At 52.1% G+C, this 12,900-nt stretch overlaps 1 protein-coding gene across 1 annotated transcript in view; it reads right to left on the reverse strand.

The window, feature by feature from the left end:
* ADAMTS17 (ADAM metallopeptidase with thrombospondin type 1 motif 17) overlaps positions 1 to 12,205 on the reverse strand; it is a 280,726-nt gene extending 268,521 nt beyond the window's left edge. The window contains exons 1-3 of the mRNA XM_045561079.1: positions 12,110 to 12,205; positions 11,316 to 11,686; positions 776 to 941 (exon numbers count right to left, since the gene is read on the reverse strand). Of these exons, the coding sequence (XP_045417035.1) occupies positions 776 to 941; positions 11,316 to 11,686; positions 12,110 to 12,188 (616 nt within the window). The 5' untranslated portion in view covers positions 12,189 to 12,205. The remainder of the gene's footprint in view (positions 1 to 775; positions 942 to 11,315; positions 11,687 to 12,109) is intronic.
* Between the last annotated feature and the right edge of the window lie 695 nt (positions 12,206 to 12,900).

The following is a 12,900-nucleotide window of genomic DNA, read 5'->3' on the forward strand; positions in this document are numbered from 1 at the left end:
ATGTTCTTAAACACCTGCTGCTCAAATTCGCAGGCTGCTCAAAGACAGGCAAAAAATACAAGAGCCCTGGGTTCTCTCCTCACACTGCGTATCAAAATCACCTTTAAAAACACTGACACCCAAGTCACATCCCAGACAAAAAGATCAGGATATTGGGGGACAGGCCAGTGCTTGGCATTTTTTAGAGCAATGGTTCTCACACTTTTCGTGCATTCAAATCCCGGGCAGGACCAGTGGCACTACGGATGACTGTACCCGCCCCCAGCGTTTCTGATTCAGCAGATCTGGCCTGAGAATGGCATTTCTAGCACATTCCCAGATGCTGCTGGCCCACACTGTGCAAACCACTGCTTCACAGTCCCCCAGGCAGCTCTAATCAGTGTGGCCACTGCTGGGGACCACTGTATTGAGCAAGCCCTGGCCAGGGCACCAGGAGGAGAGAATTCTCATCCTGGCTCTGCTACCAACCTGGGCTTTGATAACAAATAAGCCCTTGAGGTTTTTTTGGGCCTCAACTTGTTCCTCATATATAAAATTGAGGCACAGCGTAAAAGAGATCCCAAGCTCCTTGCAGAAATAAAATGACTTTTTCAAAGGGCTGACGACACTAATACACATAGAAAGTAAAAGAAAATGGCCTCGGGGGCCATAAAACAGTTTCCAAAGACAGGGGAAGGTAAGTTCTCCCTCAGGTGACCTCAGCACATCTGGGGACACACAAAGGGTGCCAGCTGTGTGTGTGCTCTAAGCCAGTCATGCTGTTGCCCAGACTCACCTGTCAGGACCTTGCAGAGCTGCCCAGGTGTCTGGGCCTCGGCAGCTGGGCCGGGTTTCAGGGACCATCTGCGCCTGACCAGATGCTGGCGTCCGCTGAACGGGCCCTGGGAGTTGTTCAGGGGCTGAATTAGCACCTGCTCCTGCCCAAGCTGGATGAGGCCAACCTGTCCAGAAAGGAGAGGGAAACGGGACATTGGTCATCTTCATTCACACGTGCCCACACCCCCGGCAGCCTGAGGGCAGCAAGGCTACCTCGCTGTGGTTTGGTTTTCCATGTCTGGGCTTTTTTCTTTGCAAACTGCTCAGATTTACCTGAGCCCAAGAGTGAGCTTCTGCGTGACTTAAAAACATCCCACTGAGCAGCTGTGTTTGGGGGTGGAGCATGACATAAGGGTAGGGGTGCAGAGATAGGTATAACAGCATCCATTTTCCAGGCTGGGTTTCGGAGAAGATGGATTACTTTATTATCAATTTTTAAAACCTTCATTTAAAAAATTATTCTCAAAATCCTACCCCCAAAATACCATTTGAGGCAACGCCAAAATTGTTGGGAATGACAATTATATCCCTAATGAGAAAATATATCTTATCCCTGGAGATATTTAGAATTAAGTATAGAGACAATGAAGTCAGTCATTAATAGTATACTTAGTATTAATGATACTGTAGTAGTAATAGTTTTATGATAGATTTACACATTTTTTCAGAACTTATAGAGTTTAAGAGAACTTGGCATAGTACTGAATCAGATTTTCGATTCTAATTTAATGTATCATTGATTTAGACTTGTGATTTTAAAATCTTGTTAGGTTTATAAGCAGCATTAGAACATGTAAGAGAATTTAAGACTTCCCATGTTTATAAGACCATGTTATTAGGTTTATAAGAATTGCTTAAGTACTTGTGAAGGGTTTGTTTTTTTAATCAGACAACCAAAGAACTTGAAAGTGAAACCCAATGTTAGATCTCTAAATGCAGTTTTAAATGTTTAACAGTTGTAAAGCACAAGTTTGTAAAGGCAGCCAAATATTATTCAAAGCCCCTGAAGTGATTGCAGAAACTTGTTAGATTATAAGATTTGTAAACTGAATGAAAAACTTTAAAAATCTTTTAATTTGTTGCTCTAATAGAGTGAATATTAATTCTAAAAAAAAAAAATGCAGAGAGAACCTTTTCCCTCATTTGGAATCAAAGTTGGCAGCATTAAAACAATTTGCACGCCCTCCCCAGATACCTGCTGCTAGTTTCCCTTCTTATGTGGAGTCCACAAGGTAAACCTCCCACAGAAACCTAACCTGCCCGGTTTGCACCCTGGTCCATGCAGGCAATGTCCCCTCCTCCTGGGTGACACTCCTGGACTGCCTTTGCTAGCTCAGATTCAGTAGATGGGGCTGCTCAGTCTTAGGGGGTCATGGGTGGACATCCTTTCTTCTCTCTCTTCTACCATTACTTATTAAAAGCCATGACATATAGAACCAGTGGTTCTCAGACCCTAGCACACACCAAAATCACCTGGAGGTCTTGAGTGGTGCCCAAGAATGTGCATTTCTAACAAGTCCCCACATGATACAGACACTGCTGGTCCAGGGACCACACTTAGAGTAGCTCAGCTCTCTGCCACACACAGCAATAACTCTGACCTCAAGTACCAGGCTCACTTGAGGCAAATGACACAGACCCCCTCTGTGTTCTGAAAGGATGCACCAATACCGAGCCTCCTGGAAAGCAAATCAGATCCACTAATAAGATCGCCTACAACCTTTAGTCCCCAAGATCCAGGGTGAGGCCATATTTACTGCTCTAAGCATATTTCAAGGTTTCCATTTCATTAGAACTTTTGCCAAGAACAACTCATAGATTTTACTGCCCAAATAAAACTGTCTCAAAGTGGCACTGCATGACCTGCTGCAGAGCACAGCTTTCTTTCCGCTCCTTTGAAGTGAAAACTTGAGTTTGTTCACTAGGATACTCTGGAGAGACTGAGGAAACGGGGGCGGAGGGTGGTGCGGTGGGATGCGCAGAACTCTATGGCAGCCGTGCGCGGGAGCCTCAGCGCAGGGTCCTGGGAACTTCCACGGTCGAGACAAAGCGGGCAGGTTACAGCACAGCGCTTGGGCCAGAGCCCCACACGGGGCTCCCTGGAGGATGTGCTCAACTCTAACGAGAGGCTGCTCATTTGGACACACCCTGGCTGTAGAAGGGCAAAAGCCCCTCTGGCTCTAGCACTTTCCAAGCCAGTTATTTGTTCAAGTCTAGTGCAGCAGTCCCCAATCTCTTTGACCCCAGGGATCAGTTTCATGGAAGAGATTTTTCCACCATCTGGGCAGGGGAGGGAGGGGGGAGACCGAGCTCAGACGGTGATGCGAGCGATGGGGAGCAGAGCGGCCCACTGCTCACCTCTTTTCCACTGACTGTGGGGGGCCAGGTTGGGCGGTGGAGCTCTACAGTCCCATCCCTCACAGGCCATGGACCAGGGGTTGGGGACCACAGGTCTAGTGTCTGCATTCACAAGCCCCAGTATAAACAGCAGTTAGCAGTTAATCCTAATGTGCTACAAGTTTTTAAAGACAGGAGATTTCCCCTTGGTGAGGAATCAATCCTATGCATGCACACACACACACAGCATAACCTAGCGCCTTGGGGTGAGGGGTAGGGGATTCTTCAGAATGAATGTCTTTTCTGGGAGTGGGGGGGGCCACATACTGGTTTCCATCTATTCAGAGAAGAAAATGGCAATGCTGGTGAAAGAGGGACTAATGGACTAATGGGTTGTAGTTGGCCTGGCAGCCACTTGCCCTCTTGGGCCCCAACCTTCAAGTGGGGATGTGGCCAGGACTAGCACCCAGAATGGAGGGGCTGCACCCCAGGAGCCAGCACAAGTCTCAGCCCCACTGTGGCCGGGCTCCCCCAAGTGCCTCCAACACTCACTTTGTCAGCGTGTGACCAGTGATCAAACATTCTGTTGAAAAGTGCTGCTATGTCTGTCTCTCTCTCTCTCACATACACACACACACAATCTCGCCCCAAGACACTGGCCGGCCCTCCTTACCTCTCCTGACCCCCTCTCTTCCTGAATACATCCCCCGTCCCTGCAGCCCCCTACACTCTATGTGCCAGCCCACTGCCCCCTGTTATACAGGACGTTTTCATGACCTAACAGTTTGTTTCACTGAGGCAGGATCAGAATTATTCCTCCTTATTTTTCTAACGTCTGCCACATAGTAGTTACTCCAGAAAAACACAATGTTACTGGAATGCCTGGGGCTCCCCGGGGCTCCGTGGTTCTCATTCTCCGCTGCATGTTGGCATCATCTAGGGAGCTTTGGAGACTCCTGATGCCCAGGGCCCCCTCCAGGCCAACTGGCTCAGAATCTCTGGGGTGAAACACAGGCACTGCCATTTCTTTAAAGCTCACCAGAAGATTTCAATGTGCAGCCAGGGTTGAGAACCACCGCCCTAGATCTTAACTGGGTGCTGGAGACCCTGGCCACTTACTCCCTTGATTTCAATGTCTGGGGGCACGTGGATTTGGAACCTGGGCCTTCTTCTGACTCTGCCCACTGCCCTTGCTTCTAGACCACCACTGCTCCATGGCCCCGAGAGCTGAGCAGGGCTGCTGGGATTGGATTTGCGTTAACCCTCTAGTCACCATCTATGTTGAGAAGTGAGACTCCGGGGGGGCCTCCTCTGTTCCCCTGATGGCAGCAAAGAAATACCAGGAATGAGGCTGAGCTTGCATTAGATGCCAGAAGCCTCCACAACCAGCAACCGAAGGCACAGAACAAATGCCTATGGCAGGCAGAACCAGCAGTCCTGAGGCCCCTGGTTTTAAGGGATATAACAAAGGCCCCAGTGAAATGGTGCTCTTAAAAGAGAAGTCTTAAGTTTTGCAAGATTTGGTGTCCTAAAGAATTTTGAGTCAAATAAAATGTATTAGGTATAACCCGATATTTCAACAGTTCAGAGTGGTTACCTTTCAAGTCTCTTTGTTTGGGTACTCACTTTGAAGGGTTCTGCGCAGCTTTGCGAGGGAGTTATAAATCACCTATTGCTACCCCCACTCCACCCCCCACCCCAAAGCAAGACGAGCTCTCACTGCAGTGTGGAAAGTGTGTGAAAGACATACAGGTTTTTATCACCTAACATGAGCACAAGTTCTCGGCACAGCTTAGAAAATGCATTTAAGATACTGTAAATGAAGAAAACCTGTCTCATTGTCTGCTCTGGAACCAAAGACCGGGCCTCTGTGGGAGGGGAGAGAGCCACGGGGCTCTACAGAGACCACGCTGGGATTTCCTTCTCTCGGGGGGACTGCGGCTCCCCAGTTAGCGGGAGCGGGGCTTAGGTCTCCTCCTCCACCTCGTGGAGATGGGTTGACGTGGGTGGTTTGAGGATGGGGCTGTGAGTTTGCTCCCCGTGTGGGCCTCCCGCTTCCAAGAAGAAAAAGCAACCCTGTGACTGCAGGCCCCTCCACCTCCGCCTCTGTCTCTCTGGAGTGCTCGTACCTCCCCCGAGGGCGCAGCATCCCCCACAGGTGTACATGACATCAGCCCTCCTGAGGCACCACCCAGAGTTCCCCTTCACAGTCCTGCTGCTGCCTCTGTAGACGTGAACTGCCTAAACACTGACATTTTGTCTTCTTTCCAAAGCCTGCCTCCCTGGGTAATGTGGGGTCACCCACTGCAGTGTCTTCCGCTTTTGGGTCACCAGACAGAGTCAGACAGTCACAGAGGACTGCGGCTCCCCCTTCCTTTCCAACACCACCTCCACCACCTGAGGCTGCAGCCTGGTCACCTCACAGGGCTCCCCCCTCCCCCAGGACTCCCCAACTAACCGTCCATTGCCTCTTGGCCAGCGATCCTCAGAATGCCATCCCAGAACAGCAGCATCAGCATCCCTGGCAATTTGTTAGAAATGCAAGTTCTCAGGCCCACCCCAGACCCGCTGCATCAAAAACTCTGGGCTGGGACCCAGCAACCAGTTTAACAAGACCGCCAATGGACGCTGATGGTGGCTCAAGATGGAGAACCACTGCTCTAGGATGAATTCCAAATGCCTCAGGTTGGCACCCAGGGCCCCACACCATCTAATACACGCTCCTGTCCATTCAGTCCCTCTCCCGTCTCCTAAAACCACCACTCCCCACCCCCACCCCACTCCTGGGTCCCTTGTCTCGGGACAGTGGGGCTTCAGTGGCTTTGCCATCACGTCTCCCTCCTAGACTCCAAGGTCTACCTCCTATCAGCTCCAACTCTCCTTCCTCCTGAAGGCCCCGCCCTGCCCGGCTCCCGCGACCGGTCTTCCCTCAGCCGCCCCAGAGTCTCCGGCGCACCTTCCTTCCCGGCGGATCTGGACGGTCTTCTGAGACAGGGCCTGCCTTGTATTTCTCTCTGAGCCTTGTCAGGCGCCTACCAGAGTGCCCCGCATGGCAGGTGTGTGATAACGATCTGCTCATTCAGTCAACAGTGATCATCTGATGTATAACTGGAAAAGTCTGGGAATGGCCCGTGGGGCAGAAGAAAAAACCTGTTTTCAATGCCTTAATGGGCCAGGCTCCCACTAAACAATTTCACAGGTTTTATCTTCTTCCATTCTATCAACAGCCATGCAAAGCGATGCTATTTACCCCTTGTGTGGCTGCAGGTGGGGAGGTTCAAAGGAGCTAAATGACTCACTCAAGATCACAGCCCTGAATGGCCGTCAGGTTTCATTTCCAAAGTAACAAGAGCGTGACCATGCATCTGTGGGCCTGTGCACAGAAGCGTGCATGGGGAAAGGTTAACTAGCGACTGCACAGTTTCTTCAGACATACTGGCTGCAAAAACATCTCCCATCACACACATCCAAGATCAGGCAGCTGTAATATTTCAGAGTTCAGGAAATAAGCTCCAAGAATGCAATCAATCAAAGATGACTTCTTCGGTTCATCATCATCCCATCTTGTAGGGTTCTTTTATTATTATTATTATTGGAGACAGGGTCTTGCTCTGTTGCCCGGTCTAGAGTGCAGTGGCACGATCATAGCTCACTGCAACCTCAAACCCCTGGGCTCAAGCGATCCTCCTGCCACAGCCTCCAGAGTCCTGGGGATTACAGGCATGAGCCACTGTGCCTGGATTCTTTTTGCTTTAAAATGTTGTCAACTAAACAGAATTTCAAAGTGAAGAAATCTAATTGTGTGCCTAGGTAATGCTCATGGGTGGTCTGGTGCAGAAGCCACCGTTCCTGATATCCTAAGAAGTGCCAGCCCAGCCCTGGAGAGCTGCAGTTGGACGAAGCCCTGAGCAATGACAATCAAGAGCAGCACAACAGCATGGAGGCCAAGAGAGGACAAAGGTGGTGAAGAGAAGTCACCATGAGGCCCGGTGGACATCCTTCCAAAGGCCTTAGAATCACCTGATTCACGTTCTTGCCTTTAATTCTCCCATGTCGTCAAACTTCACAACTGTCTTTGCCCTTCTTCATCCATTCCTGCTAGAATGCCCCTTAACATCCACTCAATTGTTCCTTTTATGAAGCTCTAAATATGTGTTTTGTATTTGCCAGATACATTTATGCTGTACATGATCAATTCTTCAGCAATGTTAATCACTTAGGAACATGTGCCTTCCTCAGATCTGTATCAATATAATGATGCATAATCACATCTGGTCTATTTACTCCCTTCCAAATGGTCTCCACAGCATGTTTGCCAAGACTAATTCCCGCTCAGCTGTACTCAGCCAAGCGAGGCTACATTATAAAGCTGGGCAATTCTGTAATCAATCAATCAGTCAAGAGAGTTTGATGACTCTCTTTCCTAAAGAGAGAGGCAGCAACATCCCACACTTGCCTCTTCACCACAGGAGTCATGTAAATGGAAGCTGCCCTCTTACAAATGGGGTCCCCACCTCTTCTAACCGAGGCCACCTGCTCATCAGCTGGCTGCCCTCAGGTCCCATCTATGCTTACCTGGACTCCATTTCTTCCCTGATAAAACAGAGGTGAACTTATTAGAAAGTTCCCACGTGGCCTGGGAGGAAGAGCTGTAGAGAACTATGAGTGTAAGATACGCCTCAGAGGGTGTGCCCCCAACACGGCCACATGCTCTGCAGTCAGCCAAAGCAGGGGTGGGCTGGGGCACCATGTCAACCCCAGTGACCACTCTGGAAAACAGAGACTCCACATAAGTGTCCTGTGCTAGCGGCTGTGACTCCACAGGAGGATCTCTGACCTTGTCACAGTCCTTGGGTAGCCAGGGAAACAGGCATGGCTTAATGTTCGGGTGTTCTTCCTGATCCCAACACCTCACAGTGCACCCCGGGCAGGCCACAGCCTCAGCCAAGTAGGCGAGTGGCCAGATTCTGGTGGGTGGCCTTCCCGGAGCTTGCAAATGTCATCTCAGGAAGAATGGCCACCATTCAGCTGACCAAACCCAGTGGCAGGGGCCTCCAGCCCTTCCCAACTCTCTTCACTTTTCCTAAAACAAGTCCTTCAGCCACTCATTTCAGACAAGCCACACAGAGTCTTTTCAGAGTGACACTCATGCTGTCCTTGCAGTGCCATCTCCACTGTTCCCTCCACCTGTGAAGTTCAACTTGATTCCACTCCGTTGAGCTTCCACGATCCGGCCCTAGTCTCAGGAGGCAGCTGACCCAGACTTTTGTAACTTCACTGGGAGTGGAAATACCTTCCTGATATGCCTAAAGTTCGTTGCTTTGAAATTATATGGTTATAGAAACTGTTCCAAAAAACCTATGCTCTAAGGACTCCTGGAAATGTAAATAAAATGAAAAAGCATAAACAGAAAACAATTAACACTTGAGCCTGCGGTCTTTGAAGATCCAAAAAGTGCAGCTGACTCAGCTTTCCAAGATAAGACACAAAGAGGGGAAATGCCACAGGCCTGTCCTCTGCCCACCGTCAGAAGGAGGCAGAGCAAGACGGAGCGCGCACTTCACTCTTCTTTCCCTGTAAACTACTAAGGAATGGTCTATCCTGATAAGCATCATCTTTAAACAGACAGCAAACATCTCTGGAGACAGCACGGATTCCATACAACACAGAACAGAGCCTGCCTCTGCCTCCCCCTGCACTCAACACTCCCTGCTAAGCCATTTTGGAGACATTAGATTCGGTGGAACTTACTAGCAATTAAAATGATATTCAACATCCAGAATAAAGTTTTGTCGAACACAGCCACATCCATTTGTTTGTATACTGTCCAATGGCTGCTTTTGCACTAAAAGGGGCAGTTTGAATCGTTATGTGGCCCACAGAGCCTAAAATATCTACCAGCTGATCCTTTGGAGAAAAAGTTTGCCAACTCCCGTACCCCATGATTTTTTATAATATTTATAGATGCCAGGAGGCTTTGAAATACCCCCATCCACAGCCACCAAAAATCATCTACCTGACATTCCCATGCCTTGCAGCTGAGCCTGTCCTGCAAACACACACACACAGCTCCACACCTCCGCCTGGCAGTGCTTCTACCATGGTCAGGAGACACAAACACAACATCATTGGCCACTGGAACTGAGAACCGAAATGAAAAATGAAGCACAGCGCCTCACACTCGGTTAGCGTAAGGTCCTGTTGCTTTCTTTCTTTATGCTTTCAGGACCACCTGGCGACCAAGAGGCCCACTCTAAGCCACCCACCATCTCTGCCCTCCTGCCTTCAGCCCTGTATGTGTGTACTTGGGGGGAAGTGCCCAGTGTACAATTCACATGAACGGGATGAACAAGGCAGACTAAACAGAAAAGTCTGCTCAAGCAGGAATTTAAAAGCTGAAGTCTTAGAGGTCCGCCCACCACTGGCACATACTTAACACAGGCTCTTGGCCGGGTTCCTTTATCTAAAGCACAGCGCCCTCACATGGTGCCGAAGGGAAGGGCAGCCTTGTTGAAAAGCTGGCTCAGATGCCATCTGTGAGAGGGCCCAGCGCTCCCTCCGTGAGGATTTTAAATCCACGTTATGCAGATTTCCACCCTCGGCTCCCTCACAGATAGCTCCTCGCTGGAAACTTTACACCACGAAGTATAAACTCTGACCTCTACAGAAACTCACTAAACCGCAGCAAATGGGATTCAGATGTTTCCACGTACAGTACAGTGATGTGACCTAGACTTTAAACGCTTTGGCAAAAACAGGAAAAATGATGTGGGCCTTCCAGTCCCTCCCAGAACATGATACAGCCTTGACCCAAGCCCTGCAGGGATTGGAGCCTTTCTCACTCCTACTCAAGCCTACTCACCCACAGACCACATTCGCTCTACCGGCCCCTCCACAGTCTATTCCACTTTCCTTGTTTCATCAAAGCTGCCAACTTCTCCCAGCTGAGCAAACGAGGATCCTACTCTAATGAGAACTCAAAAAAACTCCTAAAAGGAGAACTAGGTTGATCCCAGGAAATGACACCCATAGTTACCCCACAGTGCCAGAAAGAGAGCACTTGCACACCCAGGCTTTCTGGCTTTGCTGCAGATCCTCCATGACTTGCTGCAGACCATGTGGCTAAGGGACAGAGAACCCAAGATGATAGCACAGAATGAGGTGGGGTAGCAGTTTCTTGTGCCTGGGAAGGACACAAAATAATATCATAAACTGCCTCCCCAGAGGCTGATCATAATAAAAGATAGAGAAACAACCCATGTGTTTCATGCTCTAAGTCAACACCAGACTTTGCTGGGGGAAGCCCATCTGTCGGCCATGTGCGCCCCTGGGGTGGGGGGACATGACGGAGAAGCTGAGGAGTGCTGGTCTGGGCACCAGTGTCGCCACGTGATCAAGTGTGAGCACAGCAAGGCAAAGGTACACAAGAAATCCCGTGCCTCTTAGGGTACCTGTCACAGGTGACCTAAATGCAGCAGGGCAGGGTCTTGGAACAGGGAAGCTGCTTCCACAGTAAACAAGCTTCTGGGGGCAGGAATAGGGTCTTACCCATGTAAGTACCCCTCAGGCCTGGCTGGGGCGGGTGCGAGACACATGCCTGCTAATGGTACAAGGAAACAAGGAGCAATACCCTCCCTCACTCGTTTCAACTAAGAGGAGTGGGGCTAACTGTGTCTGTCTGGGGACCCTCCAAACTTCTTTGCAGGTACAGAAAGAAGATGCAAAAGGAAGGAAGGTGAATGCCCACTCCCCATCTCCCCATCTAAGAAAGAACAGATAAGATATACACGTATAGGTGTGTTCCCCTGACACACATACACCTGTGCAGATGCAGTGTTCCTCGCTACACCTCTGTGCGCCTAGGGCCCTGACAGTTTCGTCCCTGCTACATCCGCGCTCCCCTGAGCTGCAGCGTGTGCCCCAATGCAACCCCGGCTCGCTCAGCTCAGCTGGTGGGAAGCGCTGGACTCCGATGCTTCCCATCCCACCCCCTTTGCTCATAGACCATCCAGAAAGTCGGGGAGGTGGGGAGGTAGGGGGTTCCCTCCGGCCCTCCAAGAGGCTGGACTTCCGCCGAGGCTCCCCACCCTAACCCTCCATGGGGACCACCCGGGCGCCGCAACAGACCAGACAGGCAGACCCGGAGGGGGCGCGGGCAGTACCAGGCCGCCGGCGGCGCCGCAAGCGCTGAGAGAGACGAGGGAGCCCGGGTGGCCCAGCACGCGTCCCGAGTAGAAGCACAGATCGGCGGGGCGTCCGCGTCGCCCGGCTGCGCCCGCCTCCTCCACCTCGAAGCCTCGGGACAGGAAGCGCAGGTCGCGGCGCAGCTGCAGGTACAGGTCGCGCCCGAAGGCCGGCAGGTGCAACAGCAGGGCGCGCTCTCCCGGCCGGGTGCGCGGGGCTGCGGGGGGCGCGCGGGGGCGCCGCCGCCGTCGGGGCCCGGGGGCTCCGGGCAGCGGCGGCAGGTGCACGTCGTCTGGGCGCACCCGCCACGGGAGCACCACCTCCACGTCGGCCGCCGCGTCGCCGACAGCTGCAGAGAGAGAGGAGACGCGTCAGCGCTGCAGGGCCCGCCCGCCGGCTGCGCGCGGGGTCCAGCCCTGGGTTAGCCCGGCCAGCTCGGGGACAGAGTGGCCCAGGGCAGGCGCTTCCTTCCCACCCCTCGCCTCGGCACCTCCATGCCCACCAGAGCCGGTGCCTGGCCCACGCCACCTGGGGAACGTCTCCGGCGCAGCCGCCCGATCGCTCTGAAATCGGCGCCGCAGCATCTGCAAGCGGAGAACCGCCGGCGGCGCGCCTGCCTGGGAGGCACCCGAGCCCAGTCCTCCGGGCGCGGTCCGCGCCTCTCCGCCTGGGGCGCTGTCAGCGATCCGCCGCGGGGATGCCTCGGGAGGGCAGAGGGAAGGTGGCCGCGAGAGGCAGGGGCGAAGAAGGGAGGTGGGAGAGGGGGCAATACCTGCGCCCGGGTCCAGTCCCCAAACCAGCAGCAGCAGCAAGGGCAGGACGAGAGGAGGCAGTAGGGCGCCGTCACACATGGTACTCGGGACGAGCAGCCCCCAGGACCGTGGCGGCGGAGCTGGAGCTCTCGAGGCGGCGGCGCCAGCCGGAGTGCAGCCTTCCAGCCTTTGGAAAAAGTAATTAGCGCTGCGGACAAACCCAACGTGGTAAACCCCAAGCCCCGCCTTCCCCTCGGAAAGCAGGAGCTGATTGGGCTCTCGCTTTCCTCTGCTCCGCCTCCTCTTTCCCTATTGGTTAGGATGGGTCGAAACCAAAGTACGTAGTTAGGTTGTAAGCATTTTCTTACACGTGGTTTCTGGGCAGTAGCGGGGATGCGACACCAGGTGGCGCTCGGGAGCCGACTCGAGCTGCGACATCCCGCAAGAGCCAGGTGGACGCTGGGCTGGTCTTTAGAGCTTGTCCTCATTTTGGAAATTCTCTCTCAGTCTGCTGTCCAATTTCCCAGGAAGACAGGCCAGAAATCGTCCTGGCCAACCGCTTTTATCCAAAAAAGCATATTCTCTCTGCATCTAAAGTAAAGTTTTGGTTGTTTGTGGCTGGAAAGACTCCCAGTCCACTTGCCTGCACACCTGGGTTTACACTTGATGTCTATATCCCAGATGTTTATCCAGACCCCTCACACCTCCCGCGGTCTTCATCTCAAGAAGCTAGTGGAACGGGCATGCCTGCGCCCTCTCACAGATTGGAAAACTGAAGAAGAGAGAGCTCAAGGAGCTTACTTAAGTTACC

The sequence above is a fragment of the Lemur catta genome, chromosome 9 (genome assembly GCF_020740605.2).
Source record: "Lemur catta isolate mLemCat1 chromosome 9, mLemCat1.pri, whole genome shotgun sequence".
Taxonomy (NCBI): domain Eukaryota; kingdom Metazoa; phylum Chordata; class Mammalia; order Primates; family Lemuridae; genus Lemur; species Lemur catta.